The sequence below is a fragment of the Bubalus kerabau genome, chromosome 21, assembly GCF_029407905.1.
Source record: "Bubalus kerabau isolate K-KA32 ecotype Philippines breed swamp buffalo chromosome 21, PCC_UOA_SB_1v2, whole genome shotgun sequence".
NCBI lineage: Eukaryota > Metazoa > Chordata > Mammalia > Artiodactyla > Bovidae > Bubalus > Bubalus kerabau.
In genome coordinates, this window is record NC_073644.1 from 51,901,706 (window position 1) to 51,920,256 (window position 18,551).

Sequence of the window (18,551 nt, forward strand, 5' to 3'; positions counted from 1 at the left end):
GAGAAACCTATATGCAGGTCAGGAAGCAACAGTTAGAACTGGACATGGAACAACAGACTGGTTCCAAATAGGAAAAGGAGTACGTCAAGGCTGTATGTTGTCACCCTGCTTATTTAATTTATATGCAGAGTACATCATGAGAAACGCTGGGCTGGAAGAAGCACAAGCTGGAATCAAGACTGCCGGGAGAAAAATCAATAACCTCAGATATGCAGATGACACCACCCTTATGGCAGAAAGTGAAGAGGAACTCAAAAGCCTCTTGATGAAAGTGAAAGAGGAGAGTGAAAAAGTTGGCTTAAAGCTCAACATTCAGAATACTAAGATCATGGCATCTGGTCCCATTACTTCATGGCAAATAGATGGGTAAACAGTGGAAACAGTGTCAGACTTTATTTTTTGGGGCTCCAAAATCACTGCAGATGACAATTCCTTGGAGAAACTTAGCACTTACACCTTTCCACCACGGTCCAAGTCAAGTAATAATTTAACTGATCCTTCTGCTCTCACAGTCACATTACAATCTACTCTCAACACATCAACCAGAGTGATCCGACCAGAATCAAAACCCCACCATGCCTCTCCTCTTCTCACAATCTTGCCCTGGCTCCCCATTCCACTGCCCTGCCCCACCCCTTATCATCTCTGTTTACCTTCTGCTCCTCTCCCCTTGTCCACACAGTTCTAGCTGCTTTGTTCTCATTATTTCTTCAACATGCTTGGCATCCTCCTGGCTTTGGGCCTTTTCAGGAACTGCTTAGGATTCTACTTTGAAGCAGCACATCTAATTTGCTCACCACCTTTTTTTTGGTTAAAGGTTGGCTATACCATTCTCTGTTAATTCTACAACTTTCTCCCACCACATCCTCACTGGCACTCCCAAACCCTCTTAAGTTTGCTTGATCATTTCTTTATTTTTCAGAGCATCTACCACTCTAGATCATTTTGTTATTTATTACTTCATGCTGATTATTTGTTGTCTGTTTCCACCTGCTAAACTACAAGCCCTGAAAGGGCAGGGATCTTTGCTCACTAAGTGCCCAGGCACTTAAGAGCGACAGCTGTCACGGAGCAGATGCTTGATAAAGGCTTGCTCAGGGTTGATGGAACCTGTGGCAAGCTTTAACCTAATGTCACACGTCCTCATCACTCGTCATCGCCCCCTTCTCCTGAACTCTCATTCCCATCCTGCTCTGGGCTTTCTCTCCCGTGATCCAACCTCCCGTTACTTCTTTGCCTCCCGTGCCCCACACTGCCTTTTCAAACCCTGACTTCATGGTTATTATGTCCTGCGAAATTCTCAGTCCCTGCACTGGATCTTCCGTCTCTCCTCCTCACCTCTTTAACAAGAACCTGGTTCGCCCCTCAGGACTCCCAAATCCCTGGAGCCTTTGGAGGTAGAAGCTGATGGTTCTTCACACTCCCTAGTCTTCAGGGCCTGGAGGTGCAGCTGGTGTCTTCTTTGTTTTCACTGCTGTTCCTTGGCTGTTGTTTCTCTACTCTTAAATACAAAGCTCTGTTCATATGAGGCCAATATCAACTTCTTTTCTTCCTTTTACCTGCCGCATGCTGATTCCTAGGGCACTCTATTTACTGTAGTGTTTGGCTCCGTCTTTCTTCCCCCCCACGGCTTATCATCCTGGGTTGACTATGATGCCCATGTGTATGGCCCATGGTTGACTTCAAATCCATTAACTGGCTCCATCACACTGACTTCCGTTTACATCCATATCATTTCAGTCCCCCCGCTCACGCTGAACCCAGACCATGCTGTCATGGAGATCTGCTCCTTGTGAACATCTTCAGTCTAACTATACTGCTCTCTAATTGCAATTTCCATGACTTCTACTTCACTGGTTCTTTGATCTCATTCAAATCCCCCTTCCCTTCACTCCTTTGCATTATCCTTTCCTTACAGTCTTTTGATTGTAACACCTCTTTCTTGACTTTCCTAAACACCAGGATCCATCACTTCCTGTGAGTTGTCACTCTAATCATCATGCCCTGTAACATGGCATAGTTCAAATAAATTCAAAAAGGTAAGGAAAAACCTGAGAGATCTCAGATATCTTACTTTAGGTAAGAGAGGAAATAACATGAATTCTCTACACTTACGGACTTGTCTGGAAAGAGAGTCAAGTCAGAGCTGGAGGGTCTGGTGAACTGTGATCAGGTTTTATGTCGCTGCCACATGCTGGTCCATTTTAGTTGAGGAGCAGACCCCCCGACCCCGCCCTCTGCTCAGCACTGTGAGAGCCACAAGGCTGTCTGCGGACAGTGGGACTTCTGCAAGTGATCATGACTAATGCGCTGCTCCTTGACAAACTCTGTTGTTGTAACTGAAAATATTTTCATATCCTACAATGTTCATTAAGCAGCAGTTCCAGTGATACTGCTGCAAAGCACAACCCCCAAACAGTAACTCTGGAAAGAAGTCAGTTGTGACCAAACACTATGAAGAAGGCCAAACATTCACTGTGATACCCTGTGTGTTGTTCATTTAGGAATGAGCACTCTAAAAAAAAAGGGAGGTAATGAAAGAAAAAATTAAAAAGAAGTATTAAGGTAAAAATAGGCAACAATGCCGTACATTCACGCATTTCTCCCCAAATATCCCCTTTACATCTTTTCTTGTGGGAAAATTAGTCTTGAAATATGAGTTTTGTATCATGAGATTGCCTCAGGAACACATTTAGTGCACAGATTTAAATGTTTCCTCTAAACACTGTATTTCCCCTACCTCTTCCACAAAATACTCCTCTTTTTGTAGCTACAACCAGGTACACGGTGAATAATGTGGTGATTACGAGTATGGACTTGGGAGCTGAAGACCGGGGTATGGACCTCCTAGTTCATTAATTCCCTAACTGTATGACTTGGGGTAAATTACTTAACCTATCTTTGTACCAGATTCCTCATCTGAAAATTAGGATGATTAACACTACTTACCCTCAAAGGGCTGTTGTGAGGATTGATCAGTTAATATATAAGACACTTAGAGCCCCCAAAGCACTGAGTAAACACTGTGTAAGTACTAGCTACCACTGCAGCTAACAGATCATCATTACTATCACCACCACACCACCTATCGATCAACCCTTGATGATACACACAAGACTGAATTTATTTCAGTGGGTTAAAAATAAGGTGCTCCTTTATTCATAGTATTTGAATTACTCATAGTATTATACAGCGGTTACTCATAGGATATGTATGCAGTGGTGAAGACAGTCCTTTTGGAACTTCTTTTGGAAAACTATCAGAATCTTTCATCATAGCTCTGCATGTCAGTGTACAGGAGAGTAGGCAATATTTAGAGAGCTTTTCCCAGCACAAGTGCTGGGTAAGTAGTATGATTCTGAATAGAGCCTACTCAGACAATAACATTTACATCAATAGATACAACAGTATGTTTCTTCTCCCAGTCCTACCTTCAGCCTGTCCTTGGGCAGCGCGACAACCCCTTGCTTGATGATTTCCAGGACTCGTTCCACCGACAGCTCAGCTCCAGCTTGAAGCAACCTTGAGCTAAAGAAGGTGATCACCTGGAATGCAAAGTGTTATTTTTTTAAACAAGTAGATACATGAGATGTATTTTCAGTAGATACCTTTCTCACATGGTAGTCAAATGATCATTGTTCCACTTCTTAGAGTGACCTGGCTTTCAACTCACCCGCTCTCCTACTCAGTCCTCTCTATAAAGGCTTTGATGGCTGAATCAGAGCCAATCCCCTTAATATTCAGGGTTGATTATCCATTCTGTGAATTAAGTAGGTTCCTCAGTTCTGAGCTTTCTTGTGCTACCCCACCTTGCATTTATATTTCATTTAGAGAGAAGCACTCATCAGAAGGCAGGAAGAGAAAGCCAAAGCTTAAAATCTGTTAATATTGAGGCTTAACAGTAACTGTAAAAACAAGTCTTAGGAAGAAAGGAATTTGAAACTAATGGCTAAAATGATGTTTTGGGGATTATTTATCAATTTAATTTATCCACAATACTCTTATCTCTGATCACCAGGGAAAATCAACAGCAAGCTATAATTTTTTTTTTTTTTCTTTTTTTGGTTTCATGTCACAAAACAGCCTGAATGAACTATGTAGCAAGATGCTAAGATAGTAACATTCTGGAAATAACACTGTCTCCTAACAGTTGTCATTAAAAACTAAAAGAATATCATCATTTTTTAGGAAATCACTTACAAACAACATTGTTAATAAATCAAGATGACCATGGGTCACTTTTTATTTAAGAGCTATACTATACACTATAGACAAGAGATACCTGCAAAATATAAAAATTTATGTTGTTTACAAAGTTGAGTATTTCCATTTACATGCTTTCTATTTTATAGGTAAGATATTTTAAGTTATTAAGAATTATTTCCAATTTTTTTTTCTAAATTTTCTTTCAGGATTACTCTCCTAAATATTAATTGTTCAAATGCACAATCAGTTTTCTCCTAACCATTCTGGTGGGGAAGGTGCATGATATGACATAAAAGCCACTGAAATGGATTTATTCTGGAAAGCAGAGATCCAGCTAGAGCCAGAACCTTAACAAGCTTGTGCCTTGAAAGACGGTGGCAGTGAGTGAAAACAAAGGCAGCCAATGCCTGGCTACACTGCTGTTGATTCCAAATAAATCGTCTCTTTATCTCAGGCAGTTTGCTGGCACCAGCTCCTTTGCAAGTTGCTTATTTTGTCCATGACAGGTTGGTTTTCAACATGTGCCTATGGCTCTTGTTTTTTCCAAGTCAGATTTTAAGCTCTTTAGGGGAATTCTGGGATAAAATTTTGTTCACATAGTCACAGCAGGTACTGAAATTGATTTTTATAAATCATAATTGTCTTTATTTTTAAATGGACATTTTGTATGTGTAAAATAAGTAAATTCAGAGAAAACATTTTTTGATTTTTGGTTGTACCTCAAGTTTTTGTGTTTTAATCAATACACTGATGATACCCTTGACAACTTATTCAGTGGAAGAGATATTCAGAGAATTTATAAGGAAACAGATGATATTTTGTGTCTTTAAAAAAGATGCAGTGTGTAAAAAAGACAAAGATGCAATGTAACTAGGAGACTAGACACAGATCAAACATGTACAAGGAAATCGATTTAGACATTATGGTAGTGTACACTACAAATTTCTCAAAAAGTCAGAGGCCTAGTTTGGGTCTTGCCTGTGATACTTACTAACAATGTGACACCCAGCTTCTTCCAGATGTAGAACTGTGGAGTGGTTGGGAGCACTTATCAGGTGTCAGATAGCTTGGACTTAAATCTCAGCTTTCCTTATAAACTAAGGCAAGTTATTTAACATCTCCACACCTGAGTTTCCTGATCTATAAATATCAGGTATGGACCTGTCATATACTGCCTTTACTATGTGAGGTATGTTCCTTCCAAACCTACTGTGTGGAGAGTTTTTAATCATAAGCGCATGGTGAATTTGTCAAGAGTTTTCGGCATCTATTGAGATAATCATATGATTTTTATTCTTCAATTTGTTTTTAAAGTTGCATATCACACTGATGTGCAGATTTTGAACTATCCTTGCATCCCTGGGATAAATCCTATGTGACCATGGTACATGACCCTTTTAATGTATTGATATATTCAGCCTGGTAATATTTTGTTGAGGATTTTTACATCTATGTTCATCAGTGATGTTGGCCTGTAATTTTTTTTGTGATGTTTTTGTTTGGTTTTGGTATCAGGATGACGCTGCCCCACAGAGTGAGTTCAGAAGTGCTTACTCTGTAATTTTTGAAATAGTTTGAGAAAAATAGATATTAATTCTTCTCTAAATGTTTAGTAGATTTCACCCATGAAATCATTTGGTTTGGATTTTTGCTTGTTGAGGGTTTTAAAATCACTGATTCAATTTCATTACTTGTAACTGGTCTGGTCATATTTTCTATTTCTTCATGGTTCAGTTTTGGGAGAGTGTGCATTTCTAGGAATTTGTCCATTTGTAAGTTGTACATTTTACTGGCATACAGTTTGTTTACAGCAATCTCTTATGATCCTTTGTATTTCTGTGGTATCAGTTGAAACTTCTTTTTTGATTCTGATTTTACTGATATGGGCCCTCTTTTTTTCTGGCTAAATCTGGGTAAAGGTTCACCAATTTTGTTTATCTTTTCAATGAATCAACTCTCAGTTCCACTAATCTTTACTATTTTTTTTTTCAGTCTCTATTTCAGTTACTTATTTGAGAATTTTCCTGTTTCCTGAAATAGTCTTGTATTGTTAGAAACTACCCTCTTAGAATTGTTTTTGCTGTATCCCATAGATTTTGCGTAGGTCATAGGATCATTTCCATTTTCATTTGTTTCCAGGATTTAAAAAAATTTCCTCTTTGATTTCTTCAGTGACTCTTTGGTTGTTTAGCAGCATATTGTTTAGTCTCCACATGTTTATTGGAATTTTTTCCTTCTGGTTGATTTGCAGTCTCATAGTACTCTGGTTGGAGAAGATGCTTGATATGGTTTCAGTTTTCTTAAATTTACTTAGAGTTGTTTTGTGACCTAGCATGCTATCTATCCTGGAGACCGTACAATGTGCTCTAGAAAAGAATATTCTGCTGCTTTTGGAAAAAAATATTCTCTATATAATCTATTAAGTCCACTTGGTCTAAAGTGCCATCTAAGGCCAATGTTTCCTTACTGATTTTCTGTCTGAGTGATCTGTCCATTGGTGTTAGTGGGGCTGCACAAGGTGATTTCAAGATGAAAAGATGACCCCTGCAAATGCAGTGGGTTATATTATAGGAAGAGAACTCTGAGCTTGGGGAACACAAACTCTTATAATGGTCAGTATGCATGTCTCCCTTTTGTTCTAGAGGGAAACACAGACATGCCCCCAACCTTCCCCCTAACTGATTCCAAGTACCTGTACAACTTGCTCTCTACTTCTTTCAAGTCTGAGCTCAAATGTAGCTTCTCAGAGAGGTCCTCTCTGACTTCACTCTTTAGATCTATAATTTCACAACCCTATTCCAAATAGTACTCATTATTCCTTTTTTTTTTTTTTTTGACATAGCAACTCATAGATATTGATGTCATTTACAGAGCTAAGGAAGACTGCAGAAGAAAAAGTTGATTCATTTTATGTTTGATTTTTTTGGGGGGAAGAAAATAATGAATTCTCATTTAACCTTGTTTAACATTTGTGGAACTGTTATACAGGCAACTGAATGTGCTAAGGCAACTAGGTTTTCTATATTTCCAGGTCTGGAAATATAGAAAATATAGTATAAATTTTACACTGTCCAGAGACAAAAACAGTTCTTGCCTTTACCATACCACAAAACTATTGTTGTTCACTGTCTCTGTCCTCTACTAATAGTCAGCCATGACATTTCTTTCATGCCCTCTCGTGTTTGGTGTGGTATTTTTATTTTGTCCTGTTGCTTCAATTCAGCCAGATCGTATCATCTTATGAGTTAGATGCAGAGGCTATGTGCTAGTGGCTAATAATAATTTGGCTACCTGAAATGCACATGTATAGCTCCTTCTGCAGAAGTTGAAAGTATTCCAAAGTTAGTCACTCCTGTCTCAGACATTCACTATTGCTTAATGTCTTAATAAAAAATATCAACTCTCAACTCCCTGTCAGCTAAAAATAACAGTAGATTCATAGTCTCCTCTACCAATACTTTTCAAGGTTAACTCCATGAAAGAAGAAATAGCAAAGGTTTGCTTAAGCCAAGATTTCAGGAGCATTTAGGCGAGGGTAGGAGAAGGTAAAGTGCTGAAAGAGGCAAAAAGTGGAAATGTTATTTATATCTTTATCATGGCATTCTTTTCAAAATATGTAAAAAGAGTTTAAAATGATTTTGAATGAATTTCCAGCGTGTCCAACACTATTTTGGATGACAGTATTCAACAAAAAGTTGTTGGAAAATCTGCTCATTTAGAATCTTATTTAGGTTTATCCAAGTGAATGCTGAAAATATGGAGTTTATAATGAGAAGACCTGGATTAAAGGCTGAGTGATTGACTAGCTAAGTGACCTTGAACCCACAATTTCACCTCTGAAGCCTTGCTCTGCCTCCCTCATGGGGATAATTTACGGGTCAAGTGAGATAGGCATATGCAAATAACCCTCAGTGATAAAGCTCTATGCAAACATGTGATCATTATTTAAGAGGATGACTCTATTATTTATTTATTTATTTATTGGCTGTGCTGTGTGGCTTGCAGAATCTTAATTTCCCAACTCGGGATTGAACCTGAGGCCTGGCAGTGAAAGTGCTGAGTCCCAACCACTGGCCAGGGAATTCCCTAAGAGGATGATTCTTTCATGGAGATCTGTGTTAAAAATCACCTAGGAAGCCTTCTCGCAGCCTGTTGGTTTCCTTATCTGTAAAGTAAGATAATAGTAACTAGTTTACTGGGTTAAGAGGAATAAAAGGGTAATATATGTAAAGGCACTTAAGTCTTATTCCCAGCACTTAATAGAGACTCAAAACATGTTCAGGCACAATTTATCTAGTTTTAAGAAGTGCACAACAGCACACAGCCAAACGTTCACCCTGAGGTGCGTTTTTCACTGAATACAGCTGCAGTGTCAATAAGCAGCCTATTCCAGTGGCAAGGGCAGGATATAAATCTAGTTTAACACTCTGCTTTTATTTCTACTTGCTTACAGACTGGGAGAAAAACAGTGAGGGCCCTTCTATTTCTTCACCTTGACTCTGCTTTTTGCTTCTTCCAAAGGAGACTTAAGTTTCAGATGGATGTAGTTTAAGTCCTTTGCATGGTTCTTGTATGTCCTTTCAAGAAAAATACGGTCCTTCAGGGTTATTTTTAAAGTGTCAATAGCTGGTTACTTTACTTATGGAGTAAAGACTGATTTGACATCACTGGAAGTTAGAAGGAGAAAGTAAATTTCCAGGTTTGTTTTCAGACCTTTTCAGGTAGTGAATAGGCAAATCAATGAGAAACTGGAGGAACATTTAGTGAATGGTGATAGTAATCAGGCAAGATGATTACAAACAAGGGTTTTTTTTTTTAATCAAACTGCCTTGGTTTGAGTTCTGGCTTTATCACTTTCTGAATGTGTGATCATGAGCAACTTAAATCTTTCTAAGCTGGCTTCTTTATCTGCAATTGAAAATTAAAATGAAATATACCTCACAAGTTTGTTTTTTAATGAAAATTAAGAGACATAATACATGTAAATGCTCAGCAAGCATGCTATAAAGCTAGCAGTGCTAATGATTAATAGAAAAGGAACAAATGGTTTTTGATGTAGTTTAAACATTTAACACTAAATAATCCAAACAATGTGTTGAAACATGATCATCCATCACTGATTAGAGTTACGACACAGGAAAAAATAAATTTTGAGTTAGTCTTTTAGCAGAAAGAAAGAGAAAAAAATGGGTTATTATGAAAAGAGGTATTGGTAATTAAAGGGAAAACATTTCCTTCCAATACACCACAGATACAGTTTATCTGACATATATTGTACACAACTCAAGTGACTATCCAGAGGAAGAAAACAAGAGTGGAAAGCGGGGAGAGGGAGGGAGGATGGAAGGAAGCAAAGGATAAAAGGAGAAAAAAGACAAGAAGGAAAGAAGAAAGAAACTGAAGTCAGAGAGGTCCAGAGAAAGGCAAAAGTTATGATAGAAAGGGGAGGAGTTTGCCATAGGGCAGACTGAAAACAATTAGGGTGACACAGGTTAGAAATACAGAAGTTAAAAAAGGATATATTGGACAGTTCTATAATTCAAAGATCTGGATAAATCTTGGAAAAAGCAGGATATTCTCCACCCTGGAACGTGAAAGAGATACATTTATAAGTACTCTAAGAAGATATTATTTTAGTACTGCATTGCCCTTTCCTAAGTGGAATTCGTAGACCCAGTTAGACATCAAGAGACCCAAGAGTATAATAGCCATTCTGTTTACTTTGTATACACTTGAAATTTTTTATAATAAAATGTTAAAAAAAAAAGTATAATAGGTTACAGTTCACGTAAGATTAATTTAAAAGGATACAAGATCAAGAAAAAGAGAATGTGAACAGCATAGTCACGGGCTTTTGTTTTCGCTGGGAATGCTCACAGTAGTCTCAGGGCTAGTCTCTGACCCTCAAATGATAGTGCTGATGTGAGAGAAAGAGACTACAGTGGGCAGATCCAACAGCCACCCAAACTGGGAAGCCAGATACCAAACAGAAACCAATACCCTTTGTGACACTCTCAGCTTCTAGGTCCCTGAAAAGGACATGCCTGGCTGTGAGTTTTTTTTTTTTTTCACTCAGGGATGCCCAAACTCAACTTACCAACCAAATGTCATTTTATTATATTCTCATTTTGTCATGGAGAAGGCAATGGCACCCCACTCCAGTACTCTTGCCTGGAAAATCCCATGGATGGAGGAGCCTGGTAGGCTGCAGTCCATGGTGTCGCTAAGAGTCAGATACGACTGAGCGGCTTCACTTTCACTTTTCACTTTCATGCATTGGAGAAGGAAACGGCAACCCACTCTAGTGTTCTCGCCTGGAGAATCCCAGGGACGGCGGAGCCTGGTGGGTTGCCGTCTATGGGGTTGCCCAGAGTCGGACACGACTGAAGTGACTTAGCAGCAGCAGCAGCAGCAGCAGCAGCATTTTGTCACAGGAGTATTACTGAATTAACACAGCTGACATTCTACCTTCACCGGATTTCCAAGGAACAGAGCTAAAAACAGATTAACCCAGGCCAATTTTCCACGTAACAGAGAAAAGGGTTTTGTTGAACCTTTACTCATATGCACAATGAATCGTAATCTCAGTATTTTACTCCCCAAAATGGTACTAGCAAGAACTATAAATGAATTTGGACAAATGCATGAATAGGCTGGCTAGAGCTGGCTTTTTACTTTATTTTGGCTGCACCATGTGGCTTGGAGCATCTTAGTTCTCCAACTATAGATCAAACCTGTGCCCCCTGCAATGGAAGTGTGAAGTCCTAACCTCTGAACTGCCAGGAAATCTCCAGAAGTGGCTTTTTAGCTATAAGCTAGCCTATAAAGCCTGTCTCCATAGAGAAAATTGATTTCCTCTCAACACTGTGATTGTTAAGACTGCTATGAGCAATACACTATTAAGAGGAGTAAGAAGGGCTCTGCCTTTCCTATCCAGAAACTCTTTCTAGATAGTTTCTTTGAGAACTGGGATCAGAGAAGGGACTGCACTTCCTGGAGACTCTCCCTGGGAAAAAGTAGACTCTACTTTTTCCATGGAGGTAAAGATCTCTCGGTGCCTGGGTTTTCTCATCGAAGCACAGACACTAACATGCATTCTTGGACCATAAACTAGACTACCGAGTTGTCAAAAAGAATCTAGCCAACAGAAAAAGGTAGGAATAAGCTGTGATCGATGTCTCTCGGACAACCGTTTGTTTCATGATCCTATTGACAATACTTGTCAATTTTAAAAGGAGATGCTCTTCTGGTTAAACCCAGACTTAACAAGCAGGACATGGGGCCAGAGAAGAAATATTTGAGAAGTGGCCTGAGGATGCTATCACACATCCTAAATATCAATATATCTACATACCTGTTCATAATGGTGAGAATTTAATTACAGACCTTAAATTTCAAGTCTAACTTTAAGATATAACCATGCTCATTTGAAATGATGTTTCAGCTTTATTCTAACTGCAAAGATGACAATGGTTCTCAGCTGCCCCAATTTTGTTAATGAAATCTAAATAATACTGATAGTAGTTCAGGAAAATGACAAGCGTGTGAATGGCAAAATAACCTGCTATAGCTGCAACTGCTAGGTATATAGTTGAGGCAGCTTAAGGACAGTCCATGAAAACACTAACTAAACTGACAGTGAAGAGTTTTAGTTTTTATTTCTGTTTACCAGCAATCATTACACGGCAGTGATATGGAGCAAATCAATGAACAGATCTGCAAGAGTATACATAGTGGTATTTAACTAAACACAGCGTAATTGTGTGGATTCCAGAGTATTTAGCAACTCATAGAACTTATGTGTTAAGAGTCTGGAACGGGAGCTTGGTTATAGTTTAAAGCTGGTTTCAATTAAGTACCTAACAAGTACACAAGACTCTACTGGGATGAGACAAAAATTAATCTACTTGGCTTATGAGAATGGATAGAACTGTTCTTAAATATCTTAAATGTGATCAGAGTCCATGCATCCATCTATGTATTGCTGTAATCCTGGAAGAAGCCAGGAAGTTTACACCTTAGAGGTCACTCTCACCCTCTTTCCCCACCCTCAATATGATGCAGTCTCTTTCTACCTCAGCTTTTAAAACCCTCACAGATGGATGCAGAGACCCCAGGCAGGAGCTTGGAGGACTCTTACTATGAGGAAACTGGGTCTAAGAAGTAACACTTAGTGATACCAACATGAAGGGGCTTGAAAAGAAATGGCCATCTTTCTTATAAAAGTTTCAAAGAGAGGAAACAGCAGGAGACAGAGAAACAACCAGGAAGAAATAATTAAATGAGTATTTGAAAGCTCTGAGCATGAGTTTCTAGACTAAAAGGACCCTCTAAGCACCAAATACAACTGACCAAGGCACAGCAAATCATGAAGTTTCAGGACACAGTAATAGAGAGATCCCCAAAGCTTCCCAAGACAACAGTCATATATTAAAAAAGAAGAAAAACATTTTCAGACATTAGAAACTAAAAAAATAAAAAAACCTATCTCACATATATCCTTTTCCCAGAAAGCTACAGTAGTGTAAGCTCTACCAACCTGAAGCAGTAAGCCAAGAAAGAGGACTTCACAGGAGCCAAGATCAACCAAGGGGACAGCTGAGGGAAATTCTCAGAAGGTTCTGCAGTTGGGCAGGAGAACCAGAGTCCAAGCTGGCTGGGGCTGGAAGCAGTTCTCCAAGAAAAGAATAGGACTGAGAACTGATGTCTGACTATTCTGAGAGGAGTTTTAAAGTTATGTCAGAAAGTTTGTATTTGTGTTAGTGACTGGATATTTGCAAAACATAATGAAGACAGGTCTAACAACATAACTAGAACATAACTAGAACAAAGAATCTACATAAAGATAAATAACTCAGCTGAAAAACTGGCAAAAGACTTGCCTAGGCATTACACGAGGAAACCCAAATGAAAACCACAGTGAGGTGCTATTACAAAAATGACAAAACTAAGGTCCACGAGGATGTGCAGCAACAGGAATTCTACATACCACCGGTCAAAGAGTAAAACGGTGGCATCCCAGGTAGCACTAGTGGTAAAGAAATCGCCTGCTAATGCAGGTTAGACGTAACAGATGCGGTTTGATCTCTGAGTTGGGAAGATCCGCTGCAGAGGGGAATGGCAATCCACTCCAGTATTCTTGCCTGCAGAATTCCAAGGACAGAGGAGCCTGGGTGGGCTACAGTCCATAGGTTCGCATAAAGTTGGACATGACTGAAGCAACTTAGCAGAGCACATACATAACAAAGGAAATGGTACATGTTATGCAGCAATTTCACTATGAGGTGCACACCCTGGAGGAAGGTATGCACCTGTGCTCAGTCATGATGGAAATAACTGTACATATTTATACTCGTGCAATAACTGTTTAAAATCTTCCTAAATTTAAGTAAATGACATGCAAATAGCTGACTCCCTGGGAAAGTCCCCAGTGCTGGGAAAGATTGAGGGCAGAAGGAGAAGACGGCGTCAGAGAATGAGATGGCTGGATGACATCACCAATGCAATAAACATGAACTTGGGCAAACTTCGGGAGATGGTGAGGGACAGGGAGGCCTCGCATGCTGCCGTTCATGGGGTGGCAAAGAGTCGGACACGACTGGGCGACTGAACAACAGCAAATATAAGTAAAACAAGGACAGGGATGGTAGCTCTTCAGCTTCCTCTTGTGCACAGCAACTGTGAACCTGATGAGCTATACAACAAATATCTGTGGAATCAAATCGAACTGGGAAACATTAATATAGCAATAGAAGGCTTAGCAGAAAAATCTTTTTAAAAAGAACAGGACGTGAAGGTTCACAGAACTGTGAAAAATGTTCAATCACACTAATTATGAAAGAAATAAAAATTAAAAACAATAATGAAATACCATTTTTAATACAAAATAGCAAATCCTGAAATAAATATAATACTCAAAGCTGTAAAAGTAGTGAGGTAGATCCTCTCATAGGTCACTTGCAGAAGTAAGAGATGATCACAGACACATGAGTTGTACAATACATCTAGACAGCAATTTGACATGGGGTCAATCTCGAAGATATAGACAACTCTGACAGTAAGAACTAGTACAATTCCAGTTTAAGACTACACCAACAACAGAACTAAAAAAGGTGAGCTATAATTTATTTAGAAACTGTTAATTATGAATTAATTACAAAATATTAGAAACAATCAAATAAGCAATAATGGGGTAAGGGTTAACATATTTTAGGACCTCCATAATACAGGTTAATGTTGTTCAGTCGCTAAATTGTGTCTGACTTTTTGTGACCTCATGAACTGTGGCATGCTCCTCTGTCCTCCACCGTCTCCCAGAGTTAGCTCATATTTATGTCCACTGAGTGGTGATATTATCCAACTATTTCTCTCTCAACTGCCCCTTTCTCCTCCTGCCCTCAATCTTTCCGGCATCAGTGTCTTTTCCAAAGAGTCATCTCTTCGCATCAGGTGGCCAAAGTATTGTAACTTCAGCTTCAGTAACAGTTCTTCCAACAAGTATCCAGGGTTCATCTCCTTTAGGATAGACTGGTTTGATCTCCTCGTGGTCCAAAGGACTGTCGAGTTTTCTCCAGCATCACAATTTGAAAGCATCAATTCTGTGCTCAGGCTTATTTATGCTCCAACTCCCACATCTGTACATGACTACCAGAAAAACCACAGCTTTGACTACAAGGATCTCTGTCAGCAAACTGATACACTGTCTAGGTTTGTCATAGCTTTCCTTCCAAAGAGCAAGCGTCTTTTAACTTCATGACTGCGGACATTGTCTGGAGTGATTTTGGAGCCCAAGAAAATTAAATCTGTCACTGTCTCCACTTTCCCCCTATCTATTTGCCATGAAGTGATGGGACCAGGTACCATGATCTTAGTTTCTGAGTTTTAAGCCAGGTTTTTCACTCTCCTCTTTCACCCTCATCAAGATGCTCTTTGGTTCCTCTTTGCTTTCTGCCATTAGAGTGGTATCAACTGCATATCTGAAGTTGTTGATATTTCTCCTGGAAACCTTGATTCCAGCTTGTGTACATTTTGCATGATGTACTCGGCATAGAAGTTAAATAAGCAGGATGACAATATACGGTCTTGTCATACTCTTTTCCCAATTCTGAACCATTCAATTGGTCCATGTCTGGTTCTAACTTTTGCTTCTTGATCCACATACAAGTTTCTCAGGAGACAGGTAAGGTGGTCTGGTATTTCCAACTCTTTAAGAATTTTCCACAGTTTGCTGTGATCCACACAGAGGCTTCAGGGTAGTCAATGAAGCAGTAGTAGATGTTTTTCTGGAACTCCCTTGCTTTCTCCATAATCCAATGAATGTTGGCAATTTGATCTCTAGTTCCTCTGTCTTCTCTAAATCAATTTTGTACATCTGGAAGTTCCTGGTCCACATACTGCTGAAGCTAACTGAAGGATTTTGAGCATTACCTTGTTTGCATGTGAAATGAGCACAAGTGCACGGGAGTTTGAACATTCTTTGGCATTGCCCTTCTTTGGGATTGGAATGAAAACTGATCTTTTCCAATCTTGTGGCCACTGCTGAGTTTTCCTAACTTGCTGACATATTGACTTTAATGGCATCATCTTTTAGGATTTGAAATAGCTCAGCTGGAATTTTGCCACTTAAGGCCCACTTGACTTCATATTCCAGGATGTCCAGCTCCAGGTGAGTGACCACACCAGTGTGGTTAATCAGGTCAGTAAGACGTTTTTTGTATGGTTCTAATGTGTGTTCTTGCCTGGAGAGTCTTGGGGACGGTGGAACCTGATAGGCTGCTGTCTGTGGGGTTGCAGAGAGTCAGACATGACTGAAGTGACTTAGCAGCAGCAGCAATGTGTATTCCTGCCACTTCTTCTTAATCTCTTCTGTTTCTGTTAGGTCCTTACCATTTCTGTCCTTTGTCATGTCCACCTTTGCATGAAATATCCCTTGATATCTCCAATTTTCCTGAAGAGATTTCTAGTATTTCCCATTTTATTGTTTTCCTCTATTTCTTTGCACTGTTCACCTAACAAGGCTTTCTTATCTCTTCTTTTTATTCTCTGGAACTCTGCATTCAGTTGGTATTATCTTTTCCTTTCTCCTTTGCCTTTTGCTTATCTTTTTTCCTAAACTATTTGTGAAACTTCCTCAGACAACCACTTTGCCTTCTTGCATTTCTTTTCCTTTGGGACGGTTTTGGTCACTGGTTCCCGTACAATGTTACCCCAAGGCCAAACTTGTACCCCAAGGCCAAACTTGCCTGTATATCAGGCATCTCTTGACTTCCTACTTTTGCACGGCGATCCCCTATGATGAAAAGGACATTTTTTTTTGGTGTTACTTCTAAAATTATTGTAGGTCTTCACAGAACCAGTTAGTTTCAGCTTCTTCAGCATCAGTGGTTGGGGCATAGACTTGGATTACTGTAATGTTGAATGGTTTGCCTTGGAAATGAACTGAGATCATTCTATTGTTTTTGAGGTTGCACTCAAGTACTCTGTTTCACTTTTTTGTTGACTATGAGGGCTATTCCATTTCTCCTAAGGAATTCTTGCCCACAGTAGTAGATATAACAGTCATTTGAATTAAATTCGCATTCCCATCCATTTTAGTTCACTGATTCATAAGATGTCAATGTCCATTCTTGCCATCTCCTGCTTGATCATGTCCAGTTTACCTTGATTCATGGACCTAACATTTCAGGTTCCTAAGAAATATATTCTTTATAGCACTGGACTTTACTTTCCCATCAGACACATCTACAACTGAGGGTCATTTCCACTTTGGCCCAGCTGCTTCCTTCTTTCTGAAGCTGTTGGTAATTGCCCTCCACTCTACCCCAGTAGCAAACGGGATACCTTCCGACCTGCAGGGCTCAGCTTCTGGTGTCAAATCTTCTTCCTCTTTCGTATGTCCATGGGTTTCTCCGGCAAGAATACTGGAGTGGGTTGCCATTTCCTCCTCCAGTGGACCACATTTTGTCAGAACTCTGCACTATGACCTGTCCCTCTTGGGTGGCCTGGCACAGAGTGGCTCATAGCTTCAAGCCCCTTTGACATGCCATGACAAGGCTGTGATCCATGAAATATAGGTTATATAGTTATTAAAATGTGAGATTTTCAAAGAATTAATATCACAGGAAAATGTGTTAAGTAAAAATAGCAGAATCCAGAACTATTAAGATATAAAATATGATCTCAATTCTCCTAAAGACATATATGTGCATGTGTATATATATGTGTGTGTCTGTATACAATACATACACACATGTGGAAGGTGACAATTGTTGGAATAGATGGCAAATACAGTGAAAGTTCAAGAGACTATTGTAGAGTTTTTTTTTTCAAGTTTTGTTAAACTTTCTCTGTTTAAAAAAGAACAGTAAATATCTCCATTTACACTTACCAGATCAATATTTTGCATGATATCCTGAAATGAAGGATGAGTTCGAAATTGTTCAAAGAGATCTCGTTTGTAAAGAAGTGCATATACCAAGTTTGGATTGTGATGAAGAGAATTTGTCAGGCAGGAGTTGATGATCTCTAACATCATTCGAATCACTTCTTCAATGACATTTAGGTCTTGTGCCTGATAAAGAAAGAAAATCCCCATAAGAGTCAGTATTTTCCTCCTTGACATAGAATTAATTAGAATGAAGGCAACTGCTTTACAATTATAACAGCATTGGAAAGATCATGCACAAGAACTCTTCAAGATTATTTTTGTCAAGAATTTTTAGAGTTAAGTTTATCAGTTACTAAAGGATTTGAGTTATAACTTTTGAACTAAATATGGTGCTAATCATACATTTCACATTAATAAATTTTAGACTTTCTAATCTAGAAGAAAATTTGGAGCTTTGATTAATAGATCCTAATTTGTACTCTTATCAGTGTACCACCTTAAATCACTAAACTTGCTCAATATAAAGTGATAGTAGGGTCTTATCAATTCAAAGAAGAATTTCTAATTCGGAATATGACCTCACTTTTCTACAGTGCCATTCAACGTTCATATTTACAGATAAACAGCCTAATGTTTTGTTTCTGTTTCCTGAGAGTTAATAGTCTTTGGGAATCTGAATGTGAAATAGTTCATAAGAGCAAAATTCAAAGTAAGTAATCAACACATCTCTTGAAAGAAAGAACAATGGAAGGCAAAAACATAGGTGAATATGACACTTTCCTTCTTCTGAGTTTTCTAAATTATGTTTTACAGTTGGGGCAAAAATTGTAACACTGATGTGGTTCTCAATGGATGCAAAGGAACACCTAAGACAATTATATTATAAACCAGGGAGAGCAAAGGAATTTAAAGAGAGGATATTTTCTACCTCTCATTTGAATTGGGAAAATGTCAACAC

General features: G+C 39.0%; 1 protein-coding gene across 5 annotated transcripts in view; it reads right to left on the reverse strand.

The window, feature by feature from the left end:
* The window catches only part of DYM (dymeclin), a 400,054-nt gene that overhangs the window by 63,819 nt on the left and 317,684 nt on the right, over positions 1 to 18,551 (reverse strand). For all 5 annotated transcript variants that reach the window (XM_055559056.1, XM_055559054.1, XM_055559053.1 and 2 more), the window contains 2 exons: positions 17,594 to 17,776; positions 3,432 to 3,545 (listed from right to left, as the gene is read on the reverse strand). In XM_055559056.1, coding sequence (XP_055415031.1) covers positions 3,432 to 3,545; positions 17,594 to 17,776 — 297 coding nt within the window. The remainder of the gene's footprint in view (positions 1 to 3,431; positions 3,546 to 17,593; positions 17,777 to 18,551) is intronic.